Source organism: Leuciscus leuciscus (assembly GCF_965113295.1).
Source record: "Leuciscus leuciscus genome assembly, chromosome: 12".
Lineage (NCBI taxonomy): Eukaryota > Metazoa > Chordata > Actinopteri > Cypriniformes > Leuciscidae > Leuciscus > Leuciscus leuciscus.
The window spans coordinates 42,981,669-43,001,057 of record NC_138736.1 but is presented as its reverse complement, the minus strand read 5'-3'; the positions used below and the strand labels follow the sequence as shown (position 1 = coordinate 43,001,057).

Genomic DNA, 19,389 nt, shown 5'->3' with positions numbered 1-19,389 from the left:
AAAAAGAAAATAGACTTAGCTCTCCTGTTCCTTAATAAAAAACTCTAATTTATTAAATTACCCACAAAATAAAATGTCAGTTCCCCAGTTCACAAGCACTTCACCATTCCAAAACAATGTTTGTCTGGCGCAGGCGCTTGTCTGAAGTTTAAAATCATTGGTTACCCGTAAGCCAATCACATAATGTTTGGTTATGGCACGTGTTATGCGCTGGCTCAGCCGCATCTAACTTCCACTGTGAACACATGTATGATGCGAAAACAAAACCATCGAGTGAAATACCGGAGTGAACATGGCTGTGAACGACTTTTGCAGATTATGTGAAGTAAATCTACGCATCCACGGTACAATCAGCGTCTACGTCACGGCTCTCAGCCCGCCCTCTGTTTGTTGATTGGCCGGCTGTTTTCAGGCCGGAGGAAAACGGGGAGAAAGGTCGCTATCTCAGACTGAGTACAGAAGCGAAATGAAATTGAGCGAAAGTACGAAGTCTGACGTAGTCAAGCTATATGCCCATGAGCGTTGCCTATAAACTCGTAGGATTAGGACTGAGGCTGAAGTTTATGTGAGTAAGGCTGCGTTTGTAGATCAAAGCAGATTCATAAGAACTGTTTCTGTACAAGTGAATTAGTCCCATTTATTATTATAACTTTTTTCATAAATTTATTCATACAGTTGTTTGTTCATACATTGTATAAGAACTACATCAGCACTAACACATGAATTATGAGGATTAATTGTATTGCTTTGTGGTTTACAGAGCAGAAACTGATTTATTAAATGAAACAATTAAAAAAATGTATTGGTCTTCTGGGACAGAAATGCAGCTTTTCCACCTTTTGACCACAAGATGTCGTTAGTGTGCAGCGTGTTGAAAAGCTTCGAATAATGAACCATTTTACATACAGTCGAGGGGGAAAGCCCCAGTGCTTCACAAAGCTTCATCTCACCATCACTAGCAGATGGTGAACGGGAACAGAGCCGGATGACAGGATACTTCAGGAAAGTGTTGAGAGTATTGACTAGACCAGACCCTGAGTGAAGGGAAGTGCTGTTTTATAGTGAACAGGTGCTGATGTAATTAGATGAGGGCTGATAGTGCGCAGGAGGGAAACAAGAGGGATTCTGGAAAGTGTAGTGCAGATGGTGATGATGGTAGTGATCGTGACATTATCCTGCTATAATCTGTAAATCAGTTCCGTTATTCTGTAGTTTGGTGTATTTCTCTGTTCTCCTGCTGAAGTGAGAGAGTGATGCTGATTTCATCAGACATTAAAACTGTTTAATCCTTCAGATTGGTGTCTGTGTCTGAGTTATTCTACACCGTATGGCCATATACACAAGTTTCTGAAGATCTCGGACTAAGAGGACTCGAGTCCAGTCCAGACCACGACTGTGGGGATATCACATCACTACATTCTCATTCTGTGTCATCTGAATTATTTATTAACATTGATGTGATTGGATGTAAAACTTATTTCCAATTTGATGTATTTTGTTACTGTTGTGCAACAAGGGCTTGTGTCAGAAATGTCATGCCTAAACATTCAGTTGTGTCAGTCGTAAACCCACATTTACTACACATGCCCACAACATTCAGGGTATGATTGCAGAAAAGTACTCGTATGAGATCTTGATTTTTATATTACAACATATAATTAAGTTTATGTGGTCTTTACTACAACATTACTAACATATAATTATGTTATTAATTGAAAGCTCTTGAATTGATGATAATTCTGTTCTCTGTTAGAGATTCACTCTTCTACAAGCTGGAAGAGAAAACAGGAGACAAAGGAAAGGAAGAACAGATTTATTAAATAAATGCAGTTGTGAGTTTGTTGTGAGAGAATGACAATCAACAGCAGTGAGATGGAGAATCACCAGTTTAGATGGAAACATCTCGTCTTATATCAGAGAGATAATCTCTTCACAAATACAAATGAATTACACACTTACACAAGAAATGAGGAGAGGACAGAAACAGACTTAACAAAAAAATCCAGATAATGGTTAACCCAAACCCTTTCCAGATTAAAATGTTTTGAAATGGCTTTTTCATAATCATAAAATAATTTACCAGCAAAACTGTTAAAGTAATCAATGAACTTCTTATGTATAAACCTTTCATATTCTTCATCAACTAGTTTACACCACACAGAATGAAAACGTGAATAAACTTTTTCACTAATGTCCTCGTTACGTTTTTTCACATGTATTTCCAGTTTATCTGCCTGTTGTTTTCCACAGCTCTTGTGCTCAGCTGATGTCATTTCAGTACTGGGAAATGTAATCTCAAAATTTAGAATGAAGCTTACGTCTTTATATTCCAGTAAATCACGTTCAAGCATTTGTTTTTTAAAGTGTTTTTTAAAAGTTCTTGAATGTTTTATGCGTTGTTTTTTTTCTGTGGGGAAACATGAAAAGTTTGATCTACGGTGTTGTTTGTTCACCTTTTTTTTTAACCACTCAAATTGAGCAATAATAGGATCTTTCAGAAGCTTTATCTGCTTATTGCCCATTGCATAAAAGTCCTGGAAGTAAGTGTAAACCTCTATTTGATGATTATACATTTCCTCAGAGAAACGAGCTAACCGACTCATACAAGAATCAAAACCTTTATTTTTTACACACGGACAAAAGTTTGTATAGATTTGTATAAGTTTGTATAAAGTATAGATTTTATATTTTTCTCGTTTCCTTCAATCTGCCTCTTTATTTCATTAATACATTGCACTTCACTGTGAACCATAACAGGAGGTTTATTTTTCCCAGCAACATTAACTGGATAATACGGTCCGATTACAGTTTCATGTCGATTTTTATGTTCAACCACTGCAAAACTATATTGATTACAGTCATCTTTTTTTTTATTTTTATATTAAACAAACTTATAAACCCTGAAATCCTAGAAGACATTGCTTGATTTACAGGAAAAAATAAATGTATAGGCAGAGCATAATAATAATACTAAAAAGAATAATAAGAATACATTAGTTGAATTATATTTACAACAGATGTGTCATTCTTGTTCACTTTGATGAGGCCGTTTTCATCTCTGTTGTTCCACTTCTCCTTCAGCGCCATCAAACTGAGGAAACATGCTCCACTAGAAGAGGATCACAGTAAATTACAGTAAATGAGTACAGTAAAAAGAAGTTACAGTAAGGGTATTATACTGCGGTAAGGGCAACACATGTACGGTTAAGATAATGTAAAGAGCAGTTAATCGTGCAGTCAGTAAGTTACCGCAAATACAACAAACAGTGTAACAGTGAAGTGATATTGTGGTAGCTGTTAATGTTATGAGATTAATGTTTTTTTATTATTATTGTATTATACAAATAAATGCCATGATGCTTTTAAAGCACCAGTAGGTGGCGGTCTTCTTGACTGATTCATTCAAAACGCTGAATCATTCGATGATGAACCGCGGCGAGTGTTGCTGTGATCTATGATCTATTGACTCTTGGTCGTGTGATGTTTCTGAACTAAATCATTTATAATGATTATAAAAACTGCACTCATTTGTTCTGAGTCTCTCAAACAGCCTCAACTGGGACAACCTTGTTCCCATCAGGATATTATCTATTATCAGCCGCTGTTTACACTGACTGTAACTGAATCAGAATCATTCTCACATTTTGGTGCTTCCTTAGTTATTTTTTCTTACTGAAATGTAATCAGGCTATTAGTCCGGTATTCTCTTTGCCCTTCAAGCAGACAAGCGTTAAAGGGTTAATTCACCCAACAACTCTGTCAGTGATTACTCTCGTTCCAAACCCATAAGACCTCTGTTCATCTTCGGGACACAAGTTAAGATATTTTTGATGAAATCAGAGTTCTCAACCAGCCACAGCAAGTCAATTACCACTTTCAAGGCCCAGAAAGGTAGTAAAGACGTCGTTAAAATAGTCCATGTGAATACAGTGGTTCAACTTTAATGTTATGAAGCGACAAGAATACTTTTGTGCGAAAAAAGAAAAAAGACTTTATTCAACAATTTCTTCTCTTTCGTGTCAGTCTCTGATGCTTTTCCCATAGTAACCACAGTCCAGCGCCACCGTGTTCTGTGTCAGCGCGCCGGCTCATGCGTGTGTCGTGTTGCTCATGTGAACAGCGGCGGAGACTGACACGGAAGAGAAGAATCTGTCGTTTTTTAGTTTTTGTGCACAAAAGTATTCTCGTCGCTTCATAACATTAAGGCTGAACCACTGTAGTCTAAACCCTCTCTGGAGCTTGACAGTTGCAATGACGTCGATGTCTATGGGTGATCAGAAAGCTCACGGATTTCGTCTAAAATATCTTAATTTGTCTTCCGGAGATGAATGAAGGTGTGATACAAGCAATGTAGCCCGACTACGCCACCCAATTAAGAGCTGGGACTCTATTAAAGTAACCTTATCTTTTACTTGCAAGTTCTTTTAGTTTGGTGGGAGCAACACAACAGAATTACCCAGACAACAGTTTCAATATAAAAATATATTTATTACAATCTCTGATTACAATGATAAAGGGAAAAGAGCGCGCCGTGCACTCACGCACTCTCTCGCTCAAATTTAAAAGCTGGACATCGGAAAGAAACACATTCACAAATCCACTGGAAGTCCGTAGTTAGGCACCCACAGTCCATAAGCGTTTCCTCTAACGCAAGTCCGTCTCGCACCAAGTAGCAGCGTCTACACAGCAGGCCACCTGTCAATCACTCGTGCGCATCAACACAACACTCACACAAACAGACAAGAAAGAGCCGCCAGTATCTCCACAGTAGATAAACAGCATAACACAACACCACACTAGGAAAGCTATCAATCGTGCAATACTCAATTAGATCACTGCAATTCGTGAATAGATAGTTATGAGAGTGGTACGACTACAGTCGGCAGACTGGAACTCTTCAATTTAGGTGAGACAGATCTTAACTTCAGACGAGGCAAGGCACACAACTTAACACAGGGCGTCACTCACCAATAAACTGGGAACAGACGAATCAAATTCCCAGTATTGTTAGACAGTGCTCCACAACACCACCAGCCCAAGACAGACGAAGCAGAGCTCCGGGCAGCACAGCGGAGAACAACAGCGATCTGTAGCGCAGCAGAGGCGGCAGCAGTCACGGCGCAGAAGAGGAAAGACGAAGATACCAGCAGCCAACAGATTATCAGCACAGCAGGACCGTCAGTCAACCGAACTTCAGCTTCAACACGAGCAGACAATAATCCATGCAACAGTCGGGGCAGGGAAATAAAAACAATCACGACTACCGTCCAACAATAAAAATGTGGAGAACAGAGCTGCACAACAGAGTTCCCGGGATCACAGACACACTGTTTTCAGTTCCTTCGCCTTTTTGAACCGTCTGTGATTTGACATGGCAATTACCAACAGCTGTCCATCTGCTAATCAGCTGTGATCCGGACTCCCCGGAAAATACGGGGGCGTTACCCCACATTCCAAATCATGGTCAACAGTCACAAAATAATAACGTGAATAATAAAGTAAAATCACAACAAAAACACCAAATCAAATAAGAAAAGAAAAACAAACAGTGCCAAATACACACAAGAAACACATGAAGTAAAATGGACCATAATCTCTCTATATGACAAAGGTCTTACAGGTTTGAAACGACACAAGGGCGAGTAATTAATGACAGCAATCTACATTTTTGTGGTGAACTAACCCTTAATGTCGAGCTCTGTATCTGTGTTACCGGTCCAGCATAACTCTTTTAAAGGCGACATAAATTAAACGTTTGTTTTGACAGCTTTCTCATGTAAGGGTTAAGGTCACTCTACTTAGAAAATTGAAATTATAATGGTTTCAATGGCATAAACAAACTGGTTTTAGATTTTACCTGAGAAAATCTAACTGGATACTAAAGGGTTTCATTCAATTAACTGCATTGATTTCTCAGAGAACAATATCCGTCAGAGGATGAGGATATGCCTGCACCTGCTATCTCATGTATTTCGGATAATTGATTTTTTTGGTGATGGTTTAGTCCTAAAAGGCCCTGGCTCCCAGTCTCCGCACACTGTTGAGAAAGTGGTGTCTTACTTTACAGGATCCCACGACTCCGGCTCTAAACCCCTGTGAATGGACTGAGCGATGGAGGACTCCATCAGACCGAGATCCCCATATCCACTTATCCACACGTCCTGCAGATGTTTCTGACACTTTCCATTACACGGGTGATCTGTAAAAACAGGAGAAATACCAGGTTATGACAATTTTGACAGCAACATACCAACTTTTACATTATAATAGCTATTTTATCCAGAGTTATGACACTTTTACTTTCAGAACTCTTAACCAAGTGATAGAAGAAGAGCTTACAGTCAGTGTGGAGGAAATCATATATAAGTTGAAAGAGTGGGAAACTGTCCCAGATCCCAGGAGACTGGATCTCAAGAAAATCCATTTCAGCAGCGTAGAGCGGCAGGAGACTCTCAGTGTGCTCCATCATCAGGTCTGCAAAGGCCTTGATAGTCCAGCAAAGGAAGAAAGAATGGAGAAAGTTAGAAACCACAAGTGTATAACGTAATCTCAGGCAAGAGAAAGATTGTAAGCTGGTTAAGGGTCCGCCACATGATATTCCACGTGTGTTCAGAGTTATCTGGGGCCGTATGTATAAAGCCGCTCAGAGTAAAACTTTAGTCGTAAGTGTGAAAAAATTCTAAGAATGACATTATTTTACTGTTATTCCTAGACTTAAGAATAAGCGTGATTCATAACGGTTCTCTAAGTGTCAAGACTTGGTCTCAGCTCGTAAATGATGTAAGAGAGCTGGAGAGGTCTCCTGTCCTAGCTAGGAGTAACAAGATGGAGGAGACACACACTTTTCAACGAAAATATGATGTATTCGAGTTAAATGATGATGGAGTATAAAAAAGTTTAATCATCAAGGTATTCTTTTTATAACCTACCTTTAAGACATTTACAGCAATGAAATGAAATGAAAGTAATAATTATATTGTTGTTGACTGTAAGAATGCAGCAGTGCAGCGGTGATGACTCGAGCTCTTCAGTCCACAGTGAGCCGGCCCTAGAACAGCGCTATTGTGGCACTGACCACACCACACACACAGTAGTGGACAAAAGTCATGTTTAATTACCCTACACGTTTGCTTAAACCATCAAATTATGAGGAAAATGTTTTTATATTTATATATTTTTAACTCAGACATGTGTAAGTTACGATCTTTTATACTACAAGTATTAGGACACGATTGGATAGATGAGAAGGTAATAAATGACGTAACAATTTAGTCTTCCTGGCAAAACTTACGCTAAAGCTTTCATTTCCATTGTACAAAATCATTAGTTATCCATTTAGTTAATTTATCTATACAGCCAAAAACAGTGATGGTGTCAATGCAGGAGATCAGTAATATTATTGAATATTAAGTGACAAAAAAGGGCAAACGTGATGTGTGACATCCGACAACTTTCCAAGAAGTGGCGCAACTGATTTACATTTATTCATTTAGCTGACGCTTTTATCCAAAGCGACTTACAATTGCTATATATGTCAGAGGTCGCACGCCTCTGGAGCAACTAGGGGTTAAGTGTCTTGCTCAGGGACACATTGGTGTCTCACAGTGGATTCGAACCCGGGTCTCTCACACCAAAGGCATGTGTCTTATCCATTGCGCCACACCACCCCGATTTACAAATATCGCGATAAATATGTACAGGAATTGAGGCAGTAGCCAATGACAGCACTAGGAGTAAAAGCTGCAGGATAGTGTACGCGTATACAAATATGTACGAGTATCATACGAATTTGACAACTTGTTAAATCTTGTGAATTATTAAGACTTTCAGACTATGTTTGTACTGATTGGGCTATGGGTTTTGTGAGAAAACTTTTAAGAAACAACAAATGCTTGATAAAATGTTTGATTTAGGGTTAAAACCAACACATACATATCATTGTGAATATTTGCCTTTGCAGCTTTCCGTCTCCTCCGTTTACTTCTCCTCAAACAATAATGGGCTGACTGAGTCTGAAAGGCCCTTTTGGTCTTTTCAGCTGTAAAAAGAGAAAAGAAAATATCATTATGTATAATATATAGGATTATTTAAAGGAAAAAGTACTGATTTACCTTACAAATATTGGATGTTACATTATAAAGCGTTAAAAGCATGGCAAGTGTTGTGGTTAATATGCATTTACAACAAATATCACTTTAAAACTATCAATACTGAGGTAAAAGCATGGTAAGTTTTGTGATTACTGTCCTTTGCTACACCAATCACAGTAAAACTAAGGTTACTGAGGTTTAAAGCATGGTAAGTTTTGTGGTTACTGTCATTTTACCACACCTATCACAGTAAAACTAGGGTTACTGTGGTAAAAGCATGGTAAGTGTTGTGGTTACTGTGCATTTACAATAAGTATCACATTAAAACTACCAACAGTGTGGTAAAAGCATGGTAAGTTTTGTGATTACTGTCTTTTTACTACACTTATCACAGTAAAACTAATGTTACTGTGGTAAAAGCATGGTAAGTGTTGTTTTTACTGTGCTTCTACTACAAATACAACTTTGGAACTAATTGTACTATTTTTAATCTGATATGAATATCTAGGCCTATAGCACGTCACGTGACAGGCAGTGTTTAATCACCCTATTTTGAATTAGAAAGCAATGAAGCAAAGTCTCCGTGGAAATGGCAGATATAATGGCAGATTAATATCGACAAACAGAAAAGACATTATATCACACATTATTAGGACAGCGTATTTAGGTCTTTACTACTTACCAACAGCTGACACACGTGAACTGATGCCAAATATCGTGATGTGTTCGGAACGAGACTTCTTCAGCGCGATTTCCTACTGATAAAATATAATTAAAAAAATATCAATAAACAGCAAAGCAATCCAGCTTCCCTGGCAATAAGACCGAAATAATAACATTAAAAAATACATAAACCATGATAAGATAAGATCTCGTGAATAAATGTTGATTAAACAGCTTCTCTGCTGCAGCCGACAGGCAGAATCGTGCTGTGATGACGAAAAACGCTTCCCATTGAAAATACATTTGTTTAAAAAACGTGCTGGTATTACGAAAATAACTAAATAAACGTGTCCGTGGCACGAATCAATAGATTAAATTACGTGACCATATCACGAACTGACGTGAGACTGGGTTTTTCTTCTAAACATGTTTCACTAATGATGATGATGATGGAAAGAATCAGTGGTGTTTTATTCATCTGTTTTATTGTTGACCAGGGCCGTATTTATCAAGCTTCTCAAAGTGCCATTTTAGTCTTCAGTGCTGAGAATTCATGAGATTTACTCCTACTTTCAAACTTAAGTAAAAAAGAAAGTTATCACATTTCTTAAAGCTAAGAATCACTCTCCCGGTTAATTAGAGAGATCCCTCGAGTGGTCAGGAGTTTCCAGTAGGAGCTTGTGATGCTCTGAGGAGACAGAGATGTGAATCTTTCAGGAGAGGAAGAATGTTTGTGAAATGTTTGAGGACGAGCAGTTAATCAGCCCGTATAGTTTGGCATCATCTTTGTCAGCGCTGGTTAATGTTGGACTGAACCTTTTATAACATGTTTCCGCTGTTCGAGTAATTCAGCGTCAGTAGCGCTTCTTCCTCCTGACAGTTCGGTTCTCTTCTCGAGTCCATGGTGGCTGAATATATCATAACATCTAAGTGCAAAAGTTAATTTATTTCAGTAAATCAACTTAAAAGGTGAAACTAATATGTTATATAGACTCATTACATGCAAAGTGAGATATTTCAAGCCTTTATTTGTTATAATTTTGATGATTATGGCTTACAGCTTATGAAATAGATCTAGACAGGAAAACACAGTTTAATCTTGAATCTTTATACAAATTGCATTAAGATAGATGGTCTATCTCAATATTTATTTGATGGCCTTAGCCAGACAGTTGTTACTGATGGATTTGATCTGTTAAGATTTTATGCCATTAGAAGAAAATTAGTTTTAGTTTACAAAGAGATAGACCTGGGTAGACCTGGGCCTCTGTACTTCCATCTGCAGGTGGATACAGGACTTCCTAACAGGCCGTCCCCAGACAGTTAGAGTAGGCACTACGTACTCAGCCCCTATCGTGTTAAATACCGGAGCACCTCAAGGTTGCTGTCTTAGTCCTCTATTATATAGTCTGTATACCTATGACTGTATTGCAAAACATCCCACAAACAGTATTGTGAAATTTGCAGACGATACTACAGTGGTAGGACTCATTGACAGCAATAATGAAACTGCCTATAGGGATGAGGTGAGTAATTTGATCATGTGGTGCCGAAGAAATAATCTGTCCCTGAATGTGGGGAAAACTAAGGAGGTCATCATAGATTTTAGAAGAAATAAACCCACACATACACCTGTCTACATTAACATCTCTGCAGTTGTGTAACGGTCATCAGCTGGAGTGCCCTTGAGAGCCACCTGAGGGCACTCCACATCAGACTATCATTATTCACTCACTACTACATTTCCCATAATTCACTGCCCGGACTCATCATCCCTGATTATCACATTCACCTGTGTCTCATTATATTGTTTAGTTCACCCCATATAAGCCTGGTTCACCTCATCATTCCCTGCGAAGTCTTGTACGTTCTTCCACTGCAATTCTGAGCATTTCCTTTGTTGTCGTTATTCCTGGTTCCTGATCTCTGCCCGTGTCCTGGTTTTCCTGTTTCTGCCTCACCCTCTGGATTTGTCTGTTTGTTGGATTGCCTGCCTGTGTACGACCTTTGCCTGGATTTTGATTACGATTCTGTATAACCCTTTAAATAAAACTGCATTTGGATCTCGGAGCAGTACGTAACTAGTTGAAATTGTTAATACTTTTAAGTTTTTAGGCATTCATATTTCAGACTCCCTTTCATGGTCTTTCCATATCACCTGTGCCATTAAGAAGGCACACCAGAGGCTTAACTTCTTGAGGTGTCTTAAGAAATATGGTATGTCACTTAACATTTTTTTTTTTAAATGTACCGCTGTACAATTGAGTGTATATTGACAGGTAATATTACAGTGTGGTTTGGCAGGGCTACTTCAAGTGAATTGAATCTTCTGACAAAGGTGGTTAAAACTGCATCAGAAATGATTGGGGTTCCACTGGAATCACTCCAGGACATTTATTGGAAACGCAGCACTGGGAAAGCACTGGGTATTATACAGGATGTTAGTCATCCGGCACATAGTCTCTTCTCCCAACTCCCATCAGGGAGACGTTTGCAGAGCATCCCAACGCGTACATCACGTTTTAGGGACAGTTTTTACCCACAGGTTGTAAGGCTACTGAACGATAGTGCAAGAGGAAGGAGGGTTGAGGTTTGAGCAGATGTTTTAATTTTATTTTTATTCTACCTTATTTATTGACGGGTGCTGAGAGAGTGCTAAGGCACATTGTATCTCATTGCTGTGGTACTCTGTACGAATATGCATATGACAATAAACTTGAACTGAACTGAACACATGTATCATTATCATGATCATGTTTTTGCAAAGAAAAGGTCAATTAAACTGGAGGAATCTCTTTACATGATGCTGTTTATCGACACTAGCCAGATCTGTGTTCAGAGCGATTAGATCTCCAGGTGTGGTGCTGTGCTTGTTTATTTAGCCTTTGGAATTTATGGTGCTATTCAAACAATTGACCATTTGGATCTCTGTGGTCCATAAAGACTGTAGATTTTCTGCCTGATGTTTACATTTCACACAACTGTTCTTACATGTCCAGTAATGTAACGTAGACAGCTGAAGCAGATGCAGAATCCAAGTGCAGCAGGTTTTATTAAAGAAACTCAAAAGATAACAAACTCAGACAGAGACTCAGGAACAGGAACAGCCAACATACAACGTCGAGAACTCACAATTAAAGACTGAAACAAGACACAGGGCTTAAATACACAGACAGACAAGCTAAACAAGATAACAAGGGGGCGTGGCTAATGAAAAACACCTGGGAAGACTAATCAACATAACGGGGAACTGCTAAACATAGGATGAGACAGGGGAACACAGACATGAATCGTGACAGGTAAGGCCTTGTCCACACGGACACGGGTATTTTTATAACCGTGACTTCTTTTACGCGGTTCGGCCGTTCGTCCACACGGAAACGCAGTATCAGGTCACTGAAGCCGAACATTTCTGAAAACTCCTGCCAGGGTGAGGGTTTTCAGAAACGCCGGTTGCAGTGTTATCATGTAGACCAGTGGTTCTCAACCTCTCCTGCAGGGACCCCCTGACAGGCCATGTTTCTGTTTTAACCCTGAAATGGCACACCTGATTCAATTAATTAAAGGCTTAATGAGTAGTTGACTAATTGATTAATTGACTAATTCCTACTCTAATAACTACTCATTAATTGAATCAGGTGTGCCACTTCAGGGTTAAAACAGAAACATGGCCTGTCAGGGGGTCCCTGCAGGAGAGGTTGAGAACCACTGATGTAGACAGTAAAACCGGGGTTTTTGCTTCTGATTCAAGCTTCTGATTGGCCAACGTGGCTTTACGATCGCCGCCTGCTGGTGTGACATGCTCTTGACAGCCCGTGATAGCGTGTTTTTGCATTTTCATGTAGGCGGAGATTTCTTTTAAACCGAGCATGTGTGGACGGGATTTTTTTTTTAAACGGAGGAGGAAAAACTCTGGTTATAAAAATACCTGTGTCCGTGTGGACTATGTAAAATACCTTCCCTGATCAGATCCCATGTGAGCTGACGCTCCTAGAGAGGAGTTAGTTATCACTTGCGCCACTTTGTTTGTGGTTTTGTTGCAAGAGAAATTAAAACCTGTACCTCCCCTTGTTACTGGGTTGAAGATCTGTTAGATCAAAATTAAATCATCCTGTGGCTTTGGATGGATATTCAAGGCATGGCAATCAGATTGATCATTTTAGTTGGTTTATACTGGGCATTGTAATTTCTCTCATTAAAGATTCTTGCACAAATAGAAGGTAAAGAAGTTCTTTCTGATTCATTCTTCCTTTCAGTTTCCTTTCTTACCAATACTTTCTCTAACCATCTATTATCTCATTCCTCCCAACACTAGTAGTGTTCCTCTTGCTCCCTACATACACATTCCAACACATTCTCATCCCAAGTCGTCATGTACTGACGCTTTTGACATTTCATCTACATCGAACGCACATGGCACCCTTTAGCGTCAATATGAGACGCACAGAGCTTTGTTCGGTTATGGGTAGGTTTAGGTCTGGGGTAGGGTTAGGGTTAGACCACTAGGAGGCGCCATCTGACCCATATCTATCTGCGTCTCATATTGACGCTAAAGGGTGCCATGTGCGTTCGATGTAGACGAAATGTCAAAAGCGTCAGTATATGACGACTTGGGATGAGATCGGGCTGCACATTCCCTCTTTATACATTCTGATTCTTTCCAATCTCCTTTAACATCCTTTCCTCTTCTAAACCAATGCTGAATCATCAAGAGATTAAAGCTATTCCTGACCATTATAATATAATATATATCACAATCTGGTCATAATATAAATTATATTCTATAAAATAGTATAAATTAAAAATAATTGTATTTACTGGTCTCTGGGGTCTCTACTGAGTAATTTGTCCAGACTGACTTGTCTTCTCACTGATCTTCTAGAAGGCGTTTGGCCCTGCAGCTCCAGCTGTGCTGGCATGAGCATGTGTGCACAGCAACAAACCAAACTGGAAACCAGTTACAGCTGCTTTGATGCTGTGAAAATTCAATGGACTGCAAGCACTGAGAAACATGGGTCAAATCATTGCTCAATTTAAAGATTTTTGTGACTACAATATAGACTTGGACACAATTATCTTGTTTTAGGCTGAGATGTTATCAATTGCATTCTTTTAAGAATCTATTTGAATGTGAAAGAAAGGTTGGACAAACAGGTCTGATGGAGGGCGCCAAGATTGTTTTTTGGTTTGTTACTTTTGTCAGTCTCTTTTGAGACCTCAAAAACATACAAGAATGCAGCGATTGCAAAGTCTGATATAAGACCAAATTAAAAGCTATGTTTTATAAGACTGAGCCTTAAATGGTGTTGTTTAAACCATATGGGACATCAGTCATGAACTTTTTAACACTATTGAAAGATTTTCAGAGAACAGTGATTACTTTGATGTAATTCATATTGGTCTTTGTCTAAATTCTCTCATGAGACAAGGACAAGCTGTGCATGTCCTCTGACACTATCAGGCCTGGCTACAAGCCTCTTAGTGACACAATAATTGTCATTATATGCATCAGTTTTAAAATGTAGCGTATTTTTCTCTAGGGCTTCTGCATAGCAGCTGTTCTCTAGGACTGAGATCATTTTCTCAGATCATTTATTTTGAAATAATCTAATTTAATTACACTGTTTTGTCCAACTTTACATTTCGCACACAAAGGATTCAAGTGAGACATTTTTACTTGTTATCTTTTAGCTCATCAAATCACAAGATTTTTTCACAAGTTAGCGTGACCATTTTCTTATTTCCAGTGTTGCAATGTTGGTGCAGCAAAGCAAATAATCAAATGTAACAACATTATTTACTTCAGAATTTAAGTTTTTAGTTTTCAACCCTCTGTTGAGTACCAGAATAACATTTGGATGATATTATTCCAATTTAGGTTTCATCTCTTGTTGTGTAAGTGTAGTAGGTTGAAAAATGTATGTATATATGTTAAAATAAAAAGAGAGAAAAAAGGATACCCCTTTAAAATGTTGTATTGTTCATAAATGCATGTGGCTTCAACATTCGTCTATTGATGGGTAAATTCATCATTACATTCTTTGTTGTGGGTAAAGAAAATGTTTCTGTTATTATTGTCTCCTTTAGAGGGCGTTTAGCGCTGTTGAACTAAGGTACTGCACCGGGTGCTTTAGAGTTAATTAAACTTTGCCGGAGCTTCCCGCCAGGCGGTCAGCCCTATGTTCCCATATTTCTAAGATTTTTTTTTTTTTTACAATTCGTCTAAACCCCAGTTACGGGTAGGGTTAGGGGTGGGGTCAGGAGTAGGCCATTTGTGGGAACATTGTCTAAACCCCAGTTACGGGTAGGGTTAGGGGTGGGGTCAGGAGTAGGCCATTTGTGGGAACATTGTCTAAACCCCAGTTACGGGTAGGGTTAGGGGTGGGGTCAGGAGTAGGCCATTTGTGGGAACATTGTCTAAACCCCAGTTACGGGTAGGGTTAGGGGTGGGGTCAGGGGTAGGCCATTTGTGGGAACATAGGGCTGTGGGAACATAGGCATGCTCCCACAGCCAGTACTCCTGTCTCACAGCGTTTCATTTATCATTCTACAGGTGAGCAAAAACAATTCTAAAACTGGTCGAAACTGATGTTAAAACACTGTGTTTCAAACATGTATATGTTTATTTTTGGTAAGTTACTGAGAAAGACTTAGTTTTGTTCATACGTATGCAGTAGTAATGAGTCAAATATCAGATTACACATGAGTGACAAATATGTGAATTTGAAGTGAAATGAGAGAAAATACTCATGTGAAAAGAGTTTAGGAATGTTTATAAAGTGTTTTATATGTTGATTGTAATTGGATGATAAAGTTTAAGCGAGTTAAATGTACATTTGCCAGTGGAGTTATCTCGAGCCAAAATGGCAGTGCATGCATGTGTGAACTAGAGCCAAAATGGCGTCTTGCATGTAAAACATGAGGTTAATGTGAAGCCAAATGCGAGATTCATTTATGTGACAGTGTGAAAATGGAATTAGTGTTCATGAGGATGTGAAAACATGTGAAAACAGTAGCAGGTCAATGTATTGTGATTGATTATAATGTGTTGCAGAACAAGTCAAGTATAGACAAAAGTAATTTCGGAAAAGCCTTTATTGAAAAGTTATTTTCATTAATGGAATGTGTTACAGAGAAACAAGTAATTGTTGTTCTGTAAAGTTAAATATGTTAATGTTGTGAATACATTGAGAGCTAAGAAAAACGAGAGAGTTAATTAAACTTTGCCGGAGCTTACAGCCAGTACTCCTGTCTCACAGCGTTTCATTTATCATTCTACAGAGCCGGCAGAAGTGGCTGATTCACCTCACCCATTCAGGCTTCCCAGCCCTGATGCGGGTAACATAGGCAAACAAGGAGGTATTTAAAGTTAAAGCAAGGGATGTCATTTCTCATCTACGCTGCCGCTATCATGTCCCTGATATGTGGTTTTATCTAATTCTCAAGCCCCACCGGATTTTGCATTCTCTGGTCTAACTGGGTATGCCGACTATATGTGTCTATATGAGGTGCGTCTGAATTTTCCCTCAACACTTCTAAAAAGGCAAAAAGAATGTACTTACCACAACGGATGAAGAAAGAGAGAGACATCTTATTTCTCTTACTTGTTGCAAGTCCCAATATTTCGCTGAAAAGACACTCGCAATCTGGAGAATCACGTCGGGGTCACCACTTTGTAAGGACCATCCATTGGCCCAACGACGGAATCCAACGGCCTGGCGAAGGAATAATGCGTGTATGTCTTTTCAGCGCTCCAGTGAAGTTCACTTAATTTATTGGAATTTAGTTTTAGTATTACTTTAGCTCTGCGCTTAATCTGACTCCAATTTCAAATGATAATCAAATTTAGATCGTGTTTCTGATTAGAAAATAGTCATAAATATTGATTATGAATTAATTTAGATCTTTGATTATTCTGAGTATCCCATACTTTCAATTATTCATTCATTAAGGGACCCGATGCCACACAGAGTCACACGCCCGGGTTTACGTGGATCTCACGGACACAGCCTCGCCAGTCTGATCTTGGTCAGAGCGTGCAGGGTTTGCTAATACCTCTTAAGTCGGTTGCCTACTGCTCACGCATACAGAACAGTGTAGTTTATTTAGCCACTTCCGTACAACTTGCCAAGTCAGTGATAGACAGAAATCAAAAGGTCTTCAGATGACGTGCCACTGCTCCGTTCATACATGCGCCTTTAGTTTGACCTATCCTGGACACAGAGCTGCGGGAGCACCAGCCTCCTCATAATCTACTGAAACAATGAGTTCAGAAAACTTCAGAATAACTCAAGATGTAACATTTATTTGTCAGGTAAAATGTATCATGCCAATTACATAAGTAAATGATTAAAAGCCAATTCAGAAATAATAAATACATAACATTAGTTACTCAAAGATAACTCTAAAAGTAAGCAATGCATTCCTGACAGAAACACACAGAGGTGTGTCAGGGCTTTCCAACAGGAAAACACTGAACACAGCACTGTATGGGGGATGTTCCTGATTACAGGCTTCCCCAAAGACTGCTCTGTCACCTACCCTTAAATACCCAGACCAGAACATAAGGGTTATACAAATATTGTTGAGTTGTTTTGGGTCAATCCATGTCCCCCAGGGGGTAGCACCTGGTTTCGGGAGATATCTTGAAGAGACATCACCCAGAGAGGAGAACAGGATTCTCCTAAGTTCTCAATCTTTCTCATTAAACCAATGACTGCAATGAAATTAAGACCATTTTACCAATCACACTGAGACACTTAAAATGATACCAAACATGAATAGATTCACAAGATACATCATATGTGTTATATAGACATTCTTAGTGAACTTTTGCTGACTTGAATCAGGGAGAGCGAGGGAGGAGGGAGAGGGGGATGCAGAGATAAGGAAAGAGAAAAGTTTGGACAGGACAATGTCCTGTGCTCTGTCTTTGCTATCTTCTGTTTTATGGCTTTATTGCAGGGTGAGTTTTGTCTTAGCAGGAAAATCAGTTCTTACAGAACATAGTTGGCTAACGATGCTTTTGGGAAACGCATCCCTGGACATGAGTAAGATGGGATCATATATCGGGAGACCAGGCTTGGGAGGGTTACTTTAAAAATGTATTCCGTTACAGTTACAAATTACTTCATGAAAAAAGTATTCAGTAACGTAATCCAAGTACCACAATATGAAAGTAATGTAATCTGATTACTTTTGGATTACTTCAAGGTCACATATATAAATAAAGTCAAGCAAGAAGAATTTATTTAATTTTTTTTTTACTTTTATTTATTAAGAATTTGGTCCTGTGTAAAATATTTGCTAAATATAAACTATAGAAAATGTCTTATAGCTGTAAGTAACTATGTTGTAGCTAAAAACCTATTAAAACTAAGCAATCATGTCTCATTTCCACAACTTGGGACTTGGGAACACACAGCCCTGAATATTTATGTAAAGGGCTATACAGACATCTAGTGGCTTTATGTATGGTATTACAGATTATTTTTGTTTTATTTTTAACTAACATATACAAGCAAAAAACAAAAAACACAACATTTTAAATTTCTACACAATCTAAACATTAGTTTATTTTAAAATAGGCCTAGGCTACATGTTTACATTTACATTTATTCATTTAGCTGACGCTTTTATCCAAAGCGACTTACAATTGCTATATATGTCAGAGGTCGCACGCCTCTGGAGCAACTAGGGGTTAAGTGTCTTGCTCAGGGACACATTGGTGTCTCACAGTGGATTTCGAACCCGGGTCTCTCACACCAAAGGCATGTGTCTTATCCATTGCGCCACCACCCCCTCCACATGTTGACTAAAGCCGTGATCTTTCTTAATTTGCCTGACTAATCTTGGGGCGTGGGCAGTGGGAGTTCCCCTATGTTACCTAGGCAGCGAACATCCCGTTAAGTGAGAAGAGATTAAGAAATTACATTTTGGTACAACCATGTTGTTTGCATTTTCTTCTTTGAAAACAAAATGTCAGCGGAGTTTCCATGGATTGAAAGCGTTTTTGTCCCACGGGCAACGTTTCTACTGGCAGCAGTGATTCACTCAGCGTCTGAGGAGATTGTAGACAGCTGTTATTTGCACATGCACCAGCGGGTGGCACACGCGAGTCATTACTGTCAACAGAACCAGGAACTACTGTATAATCAAGCAGCGCTTAATATAGTGTTATTATGCCAAAATACTGATTTATTAAGTTTTAAATTAAACCATTGTAATCCTGAAAGTATTCCCCCTTTTTTCAAAATGTAACTATAATCTGATTACTACGTTTTTTGACGTAACTGTAACGAATTACAGTTACTGGATTTTTGTATCCTGATTACATAATGGATATTGCATTGCACGTGAACTGGAGCACGTCTCATACATGGAGGAAAGCTTAAATACTTAAGGTTGTTGCAGTAGCGGATCAACTCACCTATCTGGCTCTATGCCTCTGGGATGCGCCCCATCCTGTACTGTTGAAAACAGGACATCTGTGTATAGAACCGAAACTCAGTGATTACAGATCACTCAGAGTGCAGAGAGGAACGTGCTTTTGCTCCACTCCAGGCTTTGATCACATCCCCCTCAGCAGGGTGAATACACCTCGTCCTTCCTTAATTTAAGACCCATTCAAACAAAA

The 19,389-nt window shown here is 38.9% G+C and overlaps 2 protein-coding genes across 5 annotated transcripts in view; both read right to left on the bottom strand.

The window, feature by feature from the left end:
* Positions 1-19,389, bottom strand: part of LOC309511386 (uncharacterized protein) — a 256,220-nt gene that overhangs the window by 179,353 nt on the left and 57,478 nt on the right. The window lies entirely within an intron of this gene.
* LOC309511665 (calcium-dependent secretion activator 1-like) lies at positions 2,708-7,423 on the bottom strand. Its single transcript, XM_082186892.1, has 3 exons — positions 6,340-7,423; positions 6,061-6,199; positions 2,708-3,109 (listed from the first exon to the last, which is right to left on the bottom strand). Exons 1-3 carry the CDS (start codon positions 6,467-6,469, stop codon positions 2,971-2,973), a joined length of 408 nt encoding a protein of 135 aa, XP_082043018.1. The 5' UTR covers positions 6,470-7,423; the 3' UTR covers positions 2,708-2,970.

Excerpts from the sequence above, each read along its gene's own strand:
- LOC309511665 (XM_082186892.1), bottom strand. The coding sequence starts at position 6,469 with ATGATGGAGCACACTGAGAGTCTCCTGCCGCTCTACGCTGCTGAAATG. Across the intron at positions 6,200-6,339 it reads TGATTTCCTCCACACTGACT|ATCACCCGTGTAATGGAAAG; the intron begins GTAAGCTCTTCT and ends CTGTTTTTACAG. Across the intron at positions 3,110-6,060 it reads GAGTCGTGGGATCCTGTAAA|TGGAGCATGTTTCCTCAGTT; the intron begins GTAAGACACCAC and ends ATCCTCTTCTAG.